We start from the raw sequence: 16,776 nt of genomic DNA, 5'->3' as shown, positions 1-16,776 counted from the left end.
TTCTCTGTCTTTCTCTACATCCCGCGACCGGGTGGAAAGACTGGGTCAAATAATGCTGGCCCAAAATTTTGAAGTTTCACGACTGGCGATCCCAGCCGTCAGTGTGTTGATCAGTTTTCTCGCCTATACCTCGCAGTACTTCTTTTACAACTTCAAGCCCGCACCGCTGACACTCGATGAGGGCTGGGCTCTCAATGTTCTCGCGCTATGCATTTGGGTCTGCTATTATCGTGCGTGTTATGTAGACCCTGGACGACTTGATCCCAAGGGCAAATCGATGGCCCCATCTCGACAGGAGAAGGATCAGTCCACTGGGCGCCAACGATGGTGTCGTAGATGTGAGGCCTACAAACCGCCTCGGGCTCATCATTGTAAAACTTGCAAAAGGTGGGATCAAAGAGAGGAGAAAAAAATTGATAAACTGATCCGATCTCGTCCAAATTACTTACTTTGTTCAGGTGCATTCCGAAGATGGATCACCATTGTCCGTGGACGTCAAATTGCGTCTCATACTTCACATTCCCCCATTTCTTCCGTTTCCTGTTTTATACAGTCCTCGGAATGGGCTACTTGGAAACTCTTTTGTGGCAGCGGGCATCCATAATCTGGCACGAGCGAGAAATGCCTAGTGTGAGTCAGCGACTCCAACGGTTTTCGGTGCAGAAATACTCATTATTTCACAGTACCTCGGTCCATCTGTCGCACAACTTGTTCACCTGCTACTTTTGATCGTCGTGAATAGTGTGACCTGGTTGGGCCTATTCATTCTTCTCATACGCACGATGTCGACTATCCTCTTCAATACGACAACCATTGAATCCTGGGAAATCGAGAGACACGAAACTCTTGTTCGTCGAGCTCGAGTCTTGGGTGGCTCCCTTGAGGGACCAGGTGGTGTAAACATCGTGATTCGCAAGCAGGAATTTCCTTACGATATCGGAATATTTTCCAATGTTGTGCAAAGCATGGGAGATACAATGAACGTGAGTTTCTTACCACCCATACATTCCTTCAGACGAACTCACAATCTTGCAGATAATCAGCTGGTTCTGGCCATTCGCCTCAACCCCCGACCGCAATTCTGGATGGACATTCGAGACGAACGGATTCGAAGGTATGCCCAACCGATTCAAATCAATATATTGACCAAATCAATATACTGACGAACCATACTAGATGCTTCTGTGACATGGCCTCCGCCCGATCCAGACCGCATACCCATTCCTAAAGGATCCTATTCCGTCAACGACCCCGAAATTCCTCTATCCTACGCTTCTGCTCGAGATCAAGTGGAAGCATTTGATCGTCGCCAGGCCGCCGACTCGGATCGGCCAAGGCCGTACTCGACAGTCCAGAGACGCAAACGCTTCCATGAACGCATCCAGGATGAGCCCAACTATGACAGTGATGAAGACAAACCAGCAGGGCCTACATACGGCAATAATTCAGATGAAGGCGAAGAATCGTGGCGGAATTCAGAAGGCGAGCGTCTCGGTGATTTTGGGGTTGACGAAGATGTCGAATTCTATGATGAGGATGACATTCCCCTTGGAGTACTCGTGGAGCAGCGCAGGGGGCGCCAATGATCTCTACCCAATTCAACCACCTTTATAGCCCTTATGGCCTGGCTCCTGTTCGGCCCTGACGAAAATCAAACTCAAAATCAGACTATTTTCTATTCCTTTCATCGACACAACTTTCTTCTATGACCACAAATATTGCTTCTCCATGTGACGTCATAGACCGGGCGGAAGTGTGTGACCGAGTTCCGTCAAAGAAAGCGGAGAAGAATGGAATAACCCCGCCTCTCAGTCCGTTCCGAAAGACCGAATGGTTAAATAGTAGTTGCAGCCCGGCTTCCAAGGTCCTTTCGTTATATCTCGGTGATTGGTTTGATCTCGAATAAGCATTCAATATGGCGTACCGTGGATCCTGCAACTGCGAAAGCATTAGCATCATGCTCCCGGAGCAACCCGCGAAATCATTTGTTTGTCATTGGTGGGGCTCTGATCAGTTTCATTGAAAGGGTTCAGGGTGCTAATTTCTTCTACTAGTGATAACTGCAAGAAAGCTGGTGGGGGTGGTAGGATCGCAATCTTGACTGTATCCCTAGTCGATCAGAAACTAACCGGAATGCTGAACAGCCTTCTCGATCAACTATTTTATCCCCGAAGATGATATGACCGTTGAAGATCCATCAAGCGTGATGAAGATCTATAATGATTCGAATACAGTCTCTAGAAACGTTATTCAGGTATATTGTAATCCCCCAACGTCAAGGCCAACATGCAATCGTGACTTTAAATTACTACTAGTAGTATTTGCATGCTAACCTCCAACGACAGAGATATTTCTGCTCCGGCTGTGGAAGGTATGTACTTTCCGACATAAACGAGGTTGCTTATTAGTAAATTATCGTCAGTGGCATCTTCACAAAGACTCCGAAGGCACCTGGGAAGGTATTCCTCAAGGCCACCCTCTTCCCAACCGTGGCCCCAAAAGGAGGTGAGGTTTTCACGGAAAGTCAGCTGCGCCTATGAATGTTGGAAGATAAATTGAATACATAGTATACAAATTTGTTTTCAAAAAACTACGGAGTACAGTCCTAGTATACAATTAGTAGTCCTAAATAGGTCAGGCTTATGCCATGATAACCAACCATCTGTCTGCCCTCACTCTGCAAATTCCAGCCCCTTTAATTGGAATAAAACGACTAATTGAAATGAAATTCAAGATTTTGGAATGAGCTGGTGTAGTTCATAATTACAACAAGGATACCTGAGTGTACACTAGAATTCCATCGACGAATTGTTAGGCTCGATCGGTCATTGTATCAATTTCACACCGCTTTAGATCTAGGAGTCACATCAAATACAGCCTTAGCCCGAGAAAGTATCAGTAAACGAGCGTAGAACCATTGCAATCTCGCGTTAGGGAACGTTTTCTACTTCACGATTGGAAATGTCGTGGTGGCTTGTGTGGCTAGGCCAAATACGGTACGGTACACGGGGGGCTGGACCCATGAATCGGACTGCAACTCCACCAACGATACCTACTTTCAGCTCTCTAAGCTATCTTTGTCCCACTGGCAGCCCTGGAGCGAGTTGGCGGGAAGCCATCGCGATCCACAGCTCTGAGACTGGCTCAACCTCACCAGAGGAGGAGGCTTGATGTCCTGTGGCCCGTATTATAAAGCTTGGTCTTTTTGATACGTCCAAGTTTGGCATAACGGGTGCTCGCGATCCCTGTTTTCACTGCGCTGTGTTAGATCTCCTGCCAGTGGATTTAATTTATTTTTTCTTGACAGCTGCACCAGGCCTCTGTTGGAGAAGAAACTTTGCTCATGATGTTCATTTGTGGCTATTTAGAAGTAAGTGACATGTATCATCAGCGAGCCGTTTGGGGAGACGGCCACTTGAAGGTCCTGAATACGGAACTACACTTCACTCTCACAAAGCATTACTGTACTTAAAACGGGAAGATATTACTTGGCTTGCATCCATGATATTTGCAAATCGTTCTGATTCATTCATTAAGACTACTTCTACATAGAGGAAGCCTGTACGGAGTTTACGGAGTTTACGGAGTAGCGGAAACGGAAGCGATACGAATGGTTTGATATGTGCTACGAAGAGAGGTGTGTGGGAAGGCGAGGACTCGGAGGAAGCTATGTATATGGCTGACTAACAAAACTCTCTTTGGATCTCTTCCGTATTTAAGCTTTCTGCACTTCATTTACTGGTAGGTGACAGTGATAGTGCTTCCATCAACACTCGGGGCAGCCAGGACGTTGCCATTCCCATCAACGAGGGATATGGTGTTGGCACCAGAGGCATCAACTTGATTTCCATTCTTTACAGCAGCGGCATCGGTAAAGGTCACAGTTCCAAAATTGGCAAAGGGGGCGAGAGATTGCTGGCCGGAGGAAGATATGATGGTAAAGTCCTCGACGATCCACTCTGCATTGGTCTCACAGAGGGAGCTGGTGGTCTCGCTTGAAGTGAATTTGTGAGTGACACTCTGTCCGTTAGAGTTGTTGGTGATAGTCGCAGTTCCGGTAGTTTTGCTGGTAGCAACAACACTCACGGAAACAGAGTCTCCGGCGCTGAAGCTAATACCGCTGAAGTCCACTGAGTTGGCTGGAATCCACTCATACCAAGCGTCGAAGCTAACATCGCTGCCTTGGATGCAGAAGTCAACGCCAGTTTGCAGAATGGAAGTTGAGCAAGTGTCGCCGTCAATTCCAACCCAGGCTGTAGCGCAGTACTGGGTACTTTGGTCACCTCCAGATGGAATTTGAGGGGTGGGCACAGTGAAAGTCCCAGAGACTCCAGTGAAACCAGAAGAAACTAAGACTGCGCCAGCCCAGTTGGAGCTCTGCTCAGCATCGTTGCTCTGGCTGGCCTTGGGACCCACGCGCATGTTTGGGCGAGAGACTCCAGCACGGCGAGCGACACGAGCTGCTAGAGGACTAGCAACAGCAGACCCCGCCAAAAAAAGAATGCTTCCTGTCGAGAATTTCATTGTGAATAGCACGGGAGACCTGAGAAGAGTTCTAGAAGAAAGCCTTTGAAGAGAATAGACTGCAATACCGAAATGCTGATAAGAATGAGACGAATTCCAATATACCCAGGGCAGAGATGTTTCTTTTATACTTCAAACGGTCAATAGAGTCCGCATTTCGTGCAAATAAGGCAGAAATAGGAAGGTGTGATTCTCTCATTTTGAAAATTCTGTAAACAGGTACTCTCCCGGCATTGAAAACTAGGAATTGCTTATCCAAGGTTCTAATAGGGCCTATTCTCAAAAACAATATCATAAGCTTCCTTTCTCTTCGTCTACGCCTGTTCAATGTAACTGTGATAAGAGAGGAATCGTGATCGGCAGCACTTTTAGCCAAGCTTGGAATTAGCTCATCGGACCAAAAACCCTATTCTAGTAACGGACTCCTACTCCGTAAACTTGACAGAAATTAACGAGAGGCGGGGTTGTTATAACAATCTTTCTTTGTCACGAGGCAATTTAAGATACCTGCGCCTTATGGTCCAGGGCTTGTCCATAGTAACGACAATACCTTGAATAGATTTATAAGTTTTGGACGGGCCTCATTTACCAATTGAGTTTGGTTCTAGTATACAAGCACTGTTGTTCAGGAGGTACTGTCAATCTGCCTGTGGATTTAGATCCCGGTGCATGGCCTTTGCCAAGAGCTCTTTATACATACTAAGACAGATAATATGTATTTGAGCTTAGAAATCGCCCATGATCCACTTAGACCGGGCTTAGATTAGATCTGGTGCTAGGAACCCATGTCGCACTGGTCCAAAAAACAGCTAGCAAGACCAATCAAGGTGAATTTCAATCAATTTTTTTTTAGTATATAGGACATATACAAAAGAAAACTCCGAAAATCAAATCCTTACCTGAGCCTCCAATCTATTGAAGTCGCAACACTTTGGTGGACATCGGCACCCTTGACATGCACACTCCGCTTACGCGAGAGGATCTGAAAGGAACAACGCTAAGCTTTTCTTTCCCGCGGTTTTAGACCCCGTCAGGGCTGATGTGACATTCTGGAAATCGCGTGCTGGACAGAATTAGATGGCCTTCCGAAGCTCTGCGGGGCTCCGGAAAAGCCCGACGGAGTTCCGCGGCACGCATCTACTGTGGCTGTTTAATCAAGCTTTGGTGCAATGGAGTTCTATCCGCAATAGTTCCCCGCACAAGACAGTGGCACCCCGACAAACTTCAAGCGGTCCTGAATTTGGAATTTGAGAAAAATTACCTGCACCACTCATGAAATTTTCAACACATTGCCCTCAGTTCCAGGAATTATTTCGGTTTCCTACAGCCCAAGAGACGCATCTCGGAAGCTTTCCTAACCACAATATCTGCCATCTTTGTCCTCTAACTACAAGATAGAGGGTAAAAATCGGCGTCTGCAAGAAAAGCATTATATAGTATGTGTATTTTGTGAAGAAAGACTTAAAGCGCTCGTCAACCAATGAGTCTTCTCGTCACTTTATCACACCTCACACTTGCATTAGCGGGCTCGGGTGGATAAAAAGGCGTTTGCAAAAATCCGGTGCAGGTGACCCCTTGGAATCTACGATTATTTTTGCGTAGATTGTAGGGTAGGTCTGGGTGGACTGCCCTGATTTTTGCCGTCGGGCTCAATTCCCTTGTGCTATGATTTTCCCCTCTCGCCCTAGACGCGCTAGGCACCGAGCAATGGCTCCAGAAAGCCACAGGGCCACGATCGGACGATTCAGTTATTGTAAAACAGCTTGAACTCGTTACACTTGATTCTGCGATCTTTGCAGTTTTGGCAGCCGAGGCAAGACTCTTGATGCGATTTTGGAAGGCCTGCTCGCATGTCTACCTCCTTGGGTCTCACGCAAAACGAAAAGAGAAGAATTTGAAAGGAATGATGGAATTAATATTCCTAAAGCGAGAATAGTAGACGAAGCGGTGAAATTAAAAAGGTTGTCTCATTTCCTGAAGCCTCGACAATACGAGTGAGGGAACTCGGGACCTGCCGCTGGAGGATAAATTTGCGAACCTGCTCTCACCACTAATCATCTGAAACTCGTGGCTAAGGCTTTTAGCCGGGAAGGTAAATTCTCGGTCGATTCTCCTTTCTCGTTAATCGTGAGAATTATGAGTGACTCCGGATTGTCGACAACTTGATCTCAAAAGTAATCGAAGAGTCGGGAATCTTCGGCTCCTGGCATCCGGATAAAATTGTAGAAGAAAGAACAGCGTCACAGTCTGAACCTGAAATATGAATGACACGGATGTATGATCTTTTTACTGCTACCTCAATGTGCATGATGGTGGGGGAGTGGGAGAAGTGAAGTATCGTCGATTCAATAATATTTCTGCTCGTGGTTTCTGGTGGATGTGCGGTTATTTGAAGTCAACTCGAAGGACGCTTCGTGGTTGCGGGGTTGACTGCAGCAGATTGTTTCAAGATTCCACACAGGCTCATTGGAAAGTGCATCAATCGTGAGAAGCTTTCGGGGGAGAGCCTTCTGGTTTACTTCATTTTTCAAGCTACGACCATAGTGACAATAATTTATTTGGGAATGGTATTATGTATGCACCTGGGCATTAAACGAAAGTAGAAATTATTTGGAAAAGAAATTCCTCTCGGAAAACATAATCCCCGCAGCCGATCATTCAGACATCGTGCTGTCGTTATCTTCTGAAACCTTGCTTTCCGTATCTTTTTGTTGCTCTTTTGATTTACCGTAGAGCATTTTCATGAAGTCCTCCGACTGTGCGGCATAGTGGCAACGCTGACGGATCGCGGGTCCATATTTGTAAAAGATAAATGGCATCGGCATACAAGCAAGGGCCAGAAAACCAGTCACTGAAGTCGCCCAGTGAATACCGAGGCTCCCATACATATATGTGGTAAAGAGTGGAAATGCTGCACCGAATAGTGAGCGCAACGAAGCATTAGCAGCCAGTACGGATGCTGCATAGATCGTATAAGTGTCAATGAGGTAGTTCAAGATTGGCAGGAATACCATGATCATTCCGTAACCAATCGGGACTCCCGCGGCTATGGAAGCCATCCAATGAATTGAGGGAGAATTCGTCCAGGCAAACCAAAAGAGACCGACAGTGAGCGACACAGCGCCAACAAAAGCAGGAGGTAGTCGCGCTTCGGGCGCCAAAAGGCCATTTGTGGCGAGGGCCTTCTTTTTATAACTGAAATAGATCGGAAAGATTGTGACGGTGGAAAACATTATTCCAACAAGGACGCCGAGAAACGATAGACCGCCGACGCCCTCACTCCAGCCACGTTCCAGCTGATAGACGATCGGCATGGCTGCGAATAAGAGGTACAGACTAGATTGACAGTCAGATTAACTTCACCCTCCAAAGTATTAGTGAATGAAATTGTGTACTTACATCCCGTAGACGATTGAAAGGTAAATCGACAACAAAAGAACGATTGGTTCGCGGAAAAGCAGTACCCAGGGGCGAGAGAGGGCAACCTTGAAAACTTGGCCGATATTCTTCTTGCCTTGCTCAATCTCAAGCTTGCTTCGATAAACCTTGCCGGTCTTTTGTGAAAGACTGTGTGCTCGCTTCTGTAGTAGCACAGGGGCATAGGTCTCTGGTAATAGGAATATCACCGCAATACCAAGAACTCCTGCGAATATCGCAACCGTGTACTCAACCCATCGCCAACCGGCCGATTCAGACAAGAAACCACCCACGATAGGTCCAACTGTTGGTCCAAGGAATGGCGCAGCGCAGAATAGACCACTTGCCAGTCCGCGACTAATGGCGGGGAATGAGTCTGCGATGACACCACCTGCGACCGCAAAAGGTGCAGAACCAAGCGCTCCAGCGAAGAACCGGAGGATGATCAAGGTCTCAATGTTCTGCGAGCCACCCGACCCTGCGGCAAATGCTGTCAAACCGGCCGAACTCGCAATGAGAATGTATCGACGACCATAAATCTCGCTGAGCGGTGCCCAGACGAGAGGACCAACGGCAAACCCGACAACAAAAAGGGATATACCGAGAAGTGCGATCTCCTCGCTGATGCGAAAGTCGGCGACGATTTCATTGACAGACCCTGAGTAGGCAGATGACACCAACGCGATCGCAAATGTGTCAAGGCCGACGAGAAGTGTCATCGCCCATTTGAACACAATGCCGAAATTCATCGGATTTCGAATATCGTTATCAAGCCATGATACCTCGAAAGGGTCCTCCTCGGTTCCAGTTCCTCTATAGTTGTGGTCTGTGATAACTTTTGTGATGCATCCTTGATCGAAAACTAGTCGCCAGAGAGGGATTCGTGTATTCTGAGGGGCCTCGTCGACAGTATTGGCCATGTTTGCTATCCAATCGCTCTGGTTGAGCTCGTCGCTTTGGAGGTGTTAGGAGAGAAACTCTTCCATTCAAGCAATCGCCAAAGGAAGGAAGAAAAAAAGCCCCGACCTGTTAGACCCTCTCTGGGGCGAAAGAAATCAATACAAACCAAGCACGACAGCAATCAGTGGGGCCCATGTTCGAAAGATCTCGGTCATAACATGATCGACATCAATGATCGACATTCAATCGGAGCCGAACCGGCTAGTTTTTGGCCAAGAAACTTCCTCGTTCGCGTGTAAGATTCGTCAATTGAGATCTGAAATTCTTTGAATTGTTCCAATAGAAGCCGTCACGTTAATCTATTCATTCTTGTTTCATTTAAGGACCTTTGAAATTTTGTTGGGCAAGTTTGGACAAAGAAGAGATCTGCTGTGGTTCACTGGCATGCCTGGTTACTGAGTGGAGACCACTATGCAAGGCCGTCCACTTAGCAGAAACTAATCATCGATAATGGATCTTCTTTTATTCGAAAGTTCTGGGCCCACTGCCTTACGATTACCTATCAGTAACTCGATGATCCATTTATCGCTCGGAAGGGAAGTCGATGTTTTACCCTGCCATGTTGTGTGGGGCAGAGCACATTGACTGAACAAAGATATGCCCCTTGCGCTGGAAGTGATGATTGACGCCACTCGCATGTACAACCCATGCGCTTTCAGGGCAATTTGACAGCAAATAATTCGTGAGCTGTACCAACTGACAGATAAATTAATCGATTACTACGAAAGCTTGAAGCTGAACTCGAACTCCTATTCCCACTTGAGGATGAGCTCTTTCTCTCTCCTCATTCTAAGTCGAGGCCTACCGACGGAAGACACACCTATCAATTACACAAAACACCCCAAAGTCCGGGAAGATCCCCGGTTTTTCTTGCTCGCTTTATGAGATTGTCGCGAACAACAATATTCGCAAAAGTCAGGCCATCGCCAGTTGATAATCAATTGACAGTCTTGCATTCATACCCAAGCAAGGGGTCTCGAGCTGGCAGTTGACACCCCAGGCAATGATTGATTGACCACCTCCCAAGCAAACTTGTAGACCGTCTCTCGATAGTCATATTATGTCCGAAGCTACTTGCAACAGCTCACACTAGCACCATTGCACGAGGTTGGCGAGGCCTCGTGCTTCAAGCCGATCCACTATCAGTATTAGTATACCCGCCCAGGCGCCCGTGGTAGATGCGGAGTTGAAAGTGTTCAAGGTTTATGAATCTCCGTCTCAATGATCGAAATGTATTTCATCCACCCACTACGTCGGAGTAATAAATCGTAAACACTATGAGTGCCGCCGTAAAGATAAGCTGTGACCAGGTTTAGAGATTGTAGAACGTATTAAAATGTAGCGGAGAAATCAAAATTAAAGCCGATCTTGAATTTGATCGTGAATCTACAACAGAATACTATTTGATCACGAATAAATTGCCGGAAGTTACAGGACATAGGTCTCAATTGAAGTAACAGTGAGACTAATTTGACCTTTGTGAGCAATTTGTCAAGCAGTTATTTGGCTAGTAAGGAGTGGATAAACAAAAAGATTCAAAATCTCAAAATGGAGAAGGAATGTGGGCTTCGCGTAAATTGGGAATGTCGGTAGATGTTTCAATTTCCATCGGTCCAATGAGATGCATGAAATATGAAACCAAGAGGGAAAGGAGTGTTTGATCAGGCAGGTCATCAGAGTCATGGAGTAGATGAGAAACGGTCAACTAAGCCAGAGAGAATGAAAAGCATGCAGCTCTGGTGTTGATATCACAGTCATTCCCTGCATGGACATTAGGAGACGAAGGGCACTGGAAATTTCCAGGTGCGGTTGAAAAAGCCAATATACTATCAAAGCGCTTCTTGCAGATGGTGCTCGTGAGTGGCGTAAACAGGTCGGTGATCGGCGAAGGGTTTTTGACTTGGTACTTCACATCCAATGTGGGAAGTGAGGGTCCAAATGGGATTTTGACAAGCACATAGCCTGGCGACGGGAGCGGGGCCGGCCTAAGTCGCGAGCGTTAGAACAAAACGTGAAAGGTCTGGGAATGGCAATGCGCTATCGCCTGACTCACACATAAAAAACATTGTTATTCGGGAACCAAAAATCACAGACCCGATCGGTGAGGAGCTTTACATTCGTCCAGGGCGTGATCGGGGATGAAAAGGGTCCTCCGACGCATTGGTCACGTCGGGTGAGATTCTATCATCATCAGCTATTGAAACAATCAATGGGAGAGTGGACTTATCGCTTACAGACGGTATGTCAGGGAGTTGATTCTTTGGCTCCACATCAACTTCGGGGTGGGTTTCAAGAAGCGAAGTATTAGAGGACTGAACGATGGCAAAAGAGTCATCTCCTGTCACCGGTATGAGGGGAAGAGCAGATATATCGGCCTCAGTAAGCGAAGGGACATCCGTAGAAGTAGCACCGGTGGCACTAGTGAAGACACCACTTGCCGTGCTACTGGGGAGGTCGTCTGCAGTAGTAGTTGCAGACTCGGAGACAGTAAACCCTTCAATCGACGAGAATTGAGGCAAAGCCGATGCATTCATGGCCAGGCCAAAGAAAGAAGTGATAGTAACGATTGCACCGAGAAAGCTCTTCATGGCTGCAATGGCTCGGTTTGACTTTGATAGTAGAGGAAATAGTATATAAGAAATGTTTCGCCTTGGAACGAGTGTGTTGTGTAACAGAAGAATATTTGCAAGGGAGAAAGCTGTTTTTTATATGTCTTACTGGACCGCGGGAGACCGTACTGTTGGGCACTGAAGCAAATTGAGCTGGCAGTGGTGAGACAGGAAATAGCTCATGATCTCCAGGGCTATTCAAAATTCCCTGTTGAATCTGAAGTCCGAGAATTCGTAAAATAAACCTTGACGGTCAGCCAATGATTGCTATATTCTGTTTCGAAGCAGGGAAGCTGAGGCCTAGGATGAAACATACTCGCTTAATGTTGTCTGTATTAGACCGAGACTATAGTCGATATTTCGAAAATAATACTTCTCGTATCATAGAGTTTTCCTCTAACGAATAGACGCCGAGTTTCTTTTGAAGTTAAAAACGAGGCATAGAGGCGGCGTAAATTTACGAAGCCGCCACGCATAATATCGATAAGCACACACACATAGAGAAAACGGGTTTTAGTCGCAAGGCGCCCAACTTTGAATGTTTCAGAGAATTGTTAGATGACTAGGTAGCTACTTCAAATATGAACTTGAAGTGTACAATACTACTGGTAAGGCAGATGAGTGGGATGTAGATCGATGCTATATCGTAATACATTCGTCAAATATCTCTTCAAGTAGAATAATGAGGACGTTCAACTCGACAAATTGAAAATAGGGTACTACTTAATCCGAGCGACGGATACAAACAATTAAATTTTCTTGGCAGAATCCAGTTTAATGCGTTCATTTTCTAAAGATTACAGTTGGGTCATCTCTAGAATCCAAAGGCGTAAATGCCCCATGTCGTCAAATTGAGGCATTTGACAATACAGCACACATTACTAGGGGATAAATACGCTCGAATGATATAGATACGTCTCTAGTGGTCTCAAAAATCAACTTCAACTCCATCAGAACGATCCTTTTGACGTGGCCGTGCAGGAAGTGTGTCGTTGATGCGACTATAGGCTTTTCTGTCAATTGCTTTGTACACATGTCTGATTCTATTTTTAAATCACCGATCGCGTTTAATTTTGTCAGCCGTCTGCGGAAGAATTGTTGAAGATAAAGTTCAATCCTCGAACGAACTGAGAGTAAACAGCCATGCTTATTGGCCGCCTCTTTAATATGAAATCGACACTGTTGCGGCTGATTATGATCTAGGCCCAGTTCCTCCAAGCCTCACGCGGGCGCCTAGCATAGTATTACTAGTATGCGTATGCTTTAGTCTGCCGCCTCGATCTCTGCATACGCCGTATAGATATATCCAACTTCCAAGGTTAGCTTAGCAGATATTGAATAAGGTAGTATTACTACTACTGCAATAAAAGAGTAGTTGAAAGCATCTCAGCTGGGCATCGGAGGCACAATACTAAATATGTTGATATATGAATTCAAACATACCTAGAGGAGCTGAAACAAAGTTTCAATGAATATTAAAGGTCTTCCAAGGTTCCCATGCTTGGCGATGGGCGTATCGGGCAGTGTCCTGTGAAACATGCAGGGCTGAGTAACTACCTTGAAAACCCTAGAGGAACACTACTCGTAATCAGAGTTTCTGTGATTCATTTTGAAATATTCTGGCTTCAATTTGAAGAAGCAATATAGAATCGTAGGCAATTTGCGAAGCTTCATTGAAGAGAAATGAAATGGGATGTGGGTTCAAGTATGATCGATGGCGGCGGATGAGGTTCACATCATGGCAAAGGCTAGGGCCACGGATACGGCCGGCCTGCACACACATGCAGGTAAGACAATGATTGGGAAAATCGCGGGATATTATTCACCTTATCAAGTTCTCTCTACCCAAGCGATATTTCCGACCTATCAGACGGTTTAAGCGACAACTTGAATCTCACCGCCAGTATTACGAGTATCCTTGTGTTGGATCCTATTGAGTAGCATGTTCCAAAATCCGAGTCGAGATTCTACTTATTCAACTATATCCACACCAGCAAAGAATTTGTTTGCTGACCACGTGTCAGAAAAAAGCGGGAGAACCAAGATCCGGCGCCTTGGGAATTTTTGGTATCCAATCTCGCTTCCTAGAAAGCATAGAATGTTATGTTTTCACGGCCCTTTGTCTCGCCCACCTTGCCTCTTCAGGCACCAAAGCAAAACGAACTGCCCAAGTAAACTCCTGTTTGAATCAAGAACACCGGACAACGAGTAAGTGACAACAATAAAAAAGGATCGGATACGAACTCGAAGGCTAACTAACTATAGTTATCACAAATTGTATTAGGGCCTCAGGCGTCAGTATGATGAGTCATCCTTGGTCTGCTCTGTGGTTTCATTCGATACTCAAAAGAATGATCTTGACGTCATACAATTGGGCTTGTGGTTTAGTGGTATAATACTCCCTTAGCATGGGAGTGGTCCGGGGTTCGATTCCCCGCGAGTCCATTTTTTGCCTGTTTATTTCTAGTTGAATCCTGAGGTTTGTTATTTTTTTCTTCTGCCTCCTCGCGGGGTGGGGCCGGGACCCGTCCGCTCCGGCGGCGCGGGCTCCCGGGCAGTGCCTGACGAACGTTGGGTGAGGCTCCGCCGCGCCTAGTTGTCAACTGCACGTTAATCATTACTACTACCACCACCGACCCTTCACCACCTTCCGCGATTCTGTCTCTTTTCGTTTCTCTCATCCTGGCGTTTCTTCCTCTCTAGTAGGGTATGATCCCGGCTTGAGAGCAGTGATTTTCTTCCTTTCTGTGCCCCGAAGGATGTATCAAGTCCTTTTGGAACCCGGTTTCCCATCGTCTCTCAGTTTAATTCTGACCGTGATAGTTGCCCTTGTCACCTCCAAGGCTTCATTTTATCGCATTGCTCTGTGCCGAAAATTTATCTCGCCGCATTCTGAACCCTCATCTCCGTCTCGCCTTACCACCGAGAGTGACCTTGCTTTGTCTAGCGACATCGAGGCCCCCCTTCCTGATAGTGCAAGCGTTCGCTGTGGCGTTTGAGACTTGCAAAACTCTCGATCCTTTTCTCGGCGTGGACCTTGAAACCCCTCGTTCGTTTGTGTCAAATTTACATTTGCTAAGAGTCCGAACGCGTCTTACGAGATTGAATGGCGAAGGCGCTGAGCAGCAATACAAGCCCAAGCCGATGGCTTGGCAGTAGATTAACGCCGAGTGGGATAACGACGATGACAATGAAGATACAGACCCGATCGATCAAGCTACACACCTGCCCGAGGGTGCAATCACGCTGCCAGATATCGGCAAAACACTCACCAGAGAGGCAGACTGGTTGGACTGGGAAAGGAAGGTTACAGGTATCCTCGCAAGCATGTCGCTTATTGCCCTTATTGAAAGGAGTATCCTACGCCCCCGGAAAGTCCTCGGTGATGCTATGGCTAGGAAGTGGCGCGTGACTAGTATTATGGTTGGGGCTTGGTTGCTTAGTGGTGTTTCATCCTCTCTTTATAAGAAGATCAAGCTGGACCGCGCCAATGTCAAGTTTGCCGACGATGTTTGGGATAAATTGATGTTTGAGTGCGAATTCACCAAGGTTCACTGTGACATGAGAACGTGCAAAGCGTTCCTCCAGATCACAGCGTCTGATTATAACAATATCGAAGCCTACACTACTGCCTATCTGGCGGGATGTCTCAAGATGAAAGAAGCTGGATACAATCTTTCCTCTTTCGAATTGATGGCATGGTTCATACTGGGCGTGGAGACGGTTGCTCCTTTGGTTGCGACCCGAGTGCTCAATAGACTGGATGCTGAAGGACCCGGGGCAAAGTTTTTCACACAGAAGCACTTTTATGAGGTCGTTCACGAAGTTTGAATGGCCACCGCGAGCATAACAAAGGGGTTCAAAGCACCTGGGCTCGATGAAGCACGTTCTCATACATCACTCACTAAATATAGGACATCACCGCAAAAAGAAACCACTGCCTATCGAACGCCTTGTCAACCACCCTCCCAATGATATCTCCGATCAGGACCATTGCAAAACACAACGTGCTTTGGCTTGAAAAGATAGGACTTGCGCACATTGCTCGAAATTCCACAATACTGACGAATGACATTGCTTCGTCCAGATATCCGACCGAAAGCTGGCGCGCTCCGAAAAATATTTGGTTGTACAAAAGAAATGAAAACATGAGCAATTCCGTTAGCAGAAAGCCTGCTGCTACATCTGACACCTTTTATTTACCCTTCGTAGGTACGTCCATTCAGATGGGGCCAAGGCCGAAACCAATGGAAGACCGGTACGCCAATTACTTCGACAAGCACTTCGCCCCTCCGTTGTCGAGATGATCGCTTCCCGGCCGGTATGGCCGGTATGTCAAACTGACAACAGGAAATGAATGGAATAAGTGTTGATTATGATTGCAAAGCTCACGAAGAAAAAGATGGTCACGACTATCACGACAATTAATCACGACAATTAATCACGACAATTAAGGACAATGGAGGAGGATGAAATGGTGTGGAATTCGGTGTTCTTTTTTTTGTACGACCCTGGAGTAGCATGATGCTGTCCGTTTCAACTTTAATGTACCCTCTGAGAGACCAGATTTCCTTTATTCATGGAGGTCAGCAACTTCGAGAGATCGGGTTTGCGTGGGGTGGAGACGAAGATGCCTTGATCTGCCAGAATGATATGGCATTGTATTCATTGCTTTGTTAGTTACAGTCTGCGGGGGAGTTGTCAGTGGCTGCAAGCGCAAGTCACCTTGCTGAGTGTTCCCTCCCTCACTCACTGTTTTGTTCCCAATAGCCCCATGCAGTCATCCCATACTCACCTCCTAACTACATTCCTCTCCTTTCGTTTCCTTCATGGTAGTATCAAGCGCTCCCTGCTAATTATGAGAAACACTCGCCACCGAAATAAAGACATAATCTATACATCAACGCCATTTCCCCCAGCAAATACGGCCGAAAAGAGATAGAGACTCTCTCCTGGAGGTCCCTACTGGTAGTAGGTAGTGGTATTTTTGTGGGAAGAGCGAATATAATCTAGAATAGTCGCATGGTATTCTTAGCTGTCAGCCACCCAAGATTATCCCGCCCGCCCGGCGATTCTTTCTGGAACAGGCTTATTTATCATGATCCTAAAGATGGCTGTTATAGTGTGAATAGAGACTTAAAATATTAAAGTTTCAAAGTTCTTGGTCCCACGTATTCAAATACGAGATGGGCGTTCGCGGGTTTTGACCATCTCTGGTTTAGCGTGTAGTTACTTTCAGTGAGCCCCACCTTGTCGGCCACCTTGA

At 46.4% G+C, this 16,776-nt stretch overlaps 8 protein-coding genes across 8 annotated transcripts; 5 read left to right on the top strand and 3 right to left on the bottom strand.

Moving 5' to 3' along the window:
- Positions 1-52: 52 nt before the first annotated feature.
- On the top strand, positions 53-1,586 carry pfa4 (putative palmitoyltransferase with autoacylation activity Pfa4; the record flags this gene model as incomplete). Its single annotated transcript, XM_057098232.1, has 5 exons — positions 53-387; positions 459-630; positions 684-983; positions 1,036-1,114; positions 1,177-1,586. The coding sequence occupies 5 exons, from the start codon at positions 53-55 to the stop codon at positions 1,584-1,586; spliced, it is 1,296 nt and encodes a 431-aa protein (XP_056963368.1).
- A 329-nt stretch (positions 1,587-1,915) lies between these two features.
- N7533_001581 (uncharacterized protein) lies at positions 1,916-2,178 on the top strand (the record flags this gene model as incomplete). Its single annotated transcript, XM_057098231.1, has 2 exons — positions 1,916-1,998; positions 2,055-2,178. 2 exons carry the CDS (start codon positions 1,916-1,918, stop codon positions 2,176-2,178), a joined length of 207 nt encoding a protein of 68 aa, XP_056963367.1.
- Position 2,179: 1 nt separating this feature from the next.
- On the top strand, positions 2,180-2,540 carry N7533_001580 (uncharacterized protein; the record flags this gene model as incomplete). The annotated part of the gene is made up of 3 exons (XM_057098230.1): positions 2,180-2,254; positions 2,346-2,371; positions 2,423-2,540. 3 exons carry the CDS (start codon positions 2,180-2,182, stop codon positions 2,538-2,540), a joined length of 219 nt encoding a protein of 72 aa, XP_056963366.1.
- Positions 2,541-3,735: 1,195 nt separating this feature from the next.
- Positions 3,736-4,524, bottom strand: N7533_001579 (A4/G1 family peptidase; the record flags this gene model as incomplete). Its single annotated transcript, XM_057098229.1, has 1 exon — positions 3,736-4,524. The coding sequence occupies one exon, from the start codon at positions 4,522-4,524 to the stop codon at positions 3,736-3,738; it is 789 nt and encodes a 262-aa protein (XP_056963365.1).
- A 2,654-nt stretch (positions 4,525-7,178) lies between these two features.
- On the bottom strand, positions 7,179-8,861 carry N7533_001578 (MFS transporter; the record flags this gene model as incomplete). Its single annotated transcript, XM_057098228.1, has 2 exons — positions 7,179-7,860; positions 7,924-8,861. 2 exons carry the CDS (start codon positions 8,859-8,861, stop codon positions 7,179-7,181), a joined length of 1,620 nt encoding a protein of 539 aa, XP_056963364.1.
- Positions 8,862-11,012: 2,151 nt separating this feature from the next.
- N7533_001577 (uncharacterized protein) lies at positions 11,013-11,489 on the bottom strand (the record flags this gene model as incomplete). The annotated part of the gene is made up of 1 exon (XM_057098227.1): positions 11,013-11,489. The coding sequence occupies one exon, from the start codon at positions 11,487-11,489 to the stop codon at positions 11,013-11,015; it is 477 nt and encodes a 158-aa protein (XP_056963363.1).
- Positions 11,490-14,616: 3,127 nt separating this feature from the next.
- Positions 14,617-15,341, top strand: N7533_001576 (uncharacterized protein; the record flags this gene model as incomplete). Its single annotated transcript, XM_057098226.1, has 2 exons — positions 14,617-14,665; positions 14,713-15,341. 2 exons carry the CDS (start codon positions 14,617-14,619, stop codon positions 15,339-15,341), a joined length of 678 nt encoding a protein of 225 aa, XP_056963362.1.
- A 317-nt stretch (positions 15,342-15,658) lies between these two features.
- Positions 15,659-15,938, top strand: N7533_001575 (uncharacterized protein; the record flags this gene model as incomplete). The annotated part of the gene is given in 3 exon segments (XM_057098225.1): positions 15,659-15,722; positions 15,737-15,840; positions 15,861-15,938. 3 exon segments carry the CDS (start codon positions 15,659-15,661, stop codon positions 15,936-15,938), a joined length of 246 nt encoding a protein of 81 aa, XP_056963361.1.
- Between the last annotated feature and the right edge of the window lie 838 nt (positions 15,939-16,776).

Source organism: Penicillium manginii (genome assembly GCF_028828005.1).
Source record: "Penicillium manginii strain IBT 31320 chromosome Unknown utg000002l:1.0-5564898.0:1.0-5567710.0, whole genome shotgun sequence".
Classification (NCBI taxonomy): domain Eukaryota; kingdom Fungi; phylum Ascomycota; class Eurotiomycetes; order Eurotiales; family Aspergillaceae; genus Penicillium; species Penicillium manginii.
The sequence above is the reverse complement of the archived record's forward strand: the minus strand, read 5'-3'. Positions and strand labels throughout refer to the sequence as shown.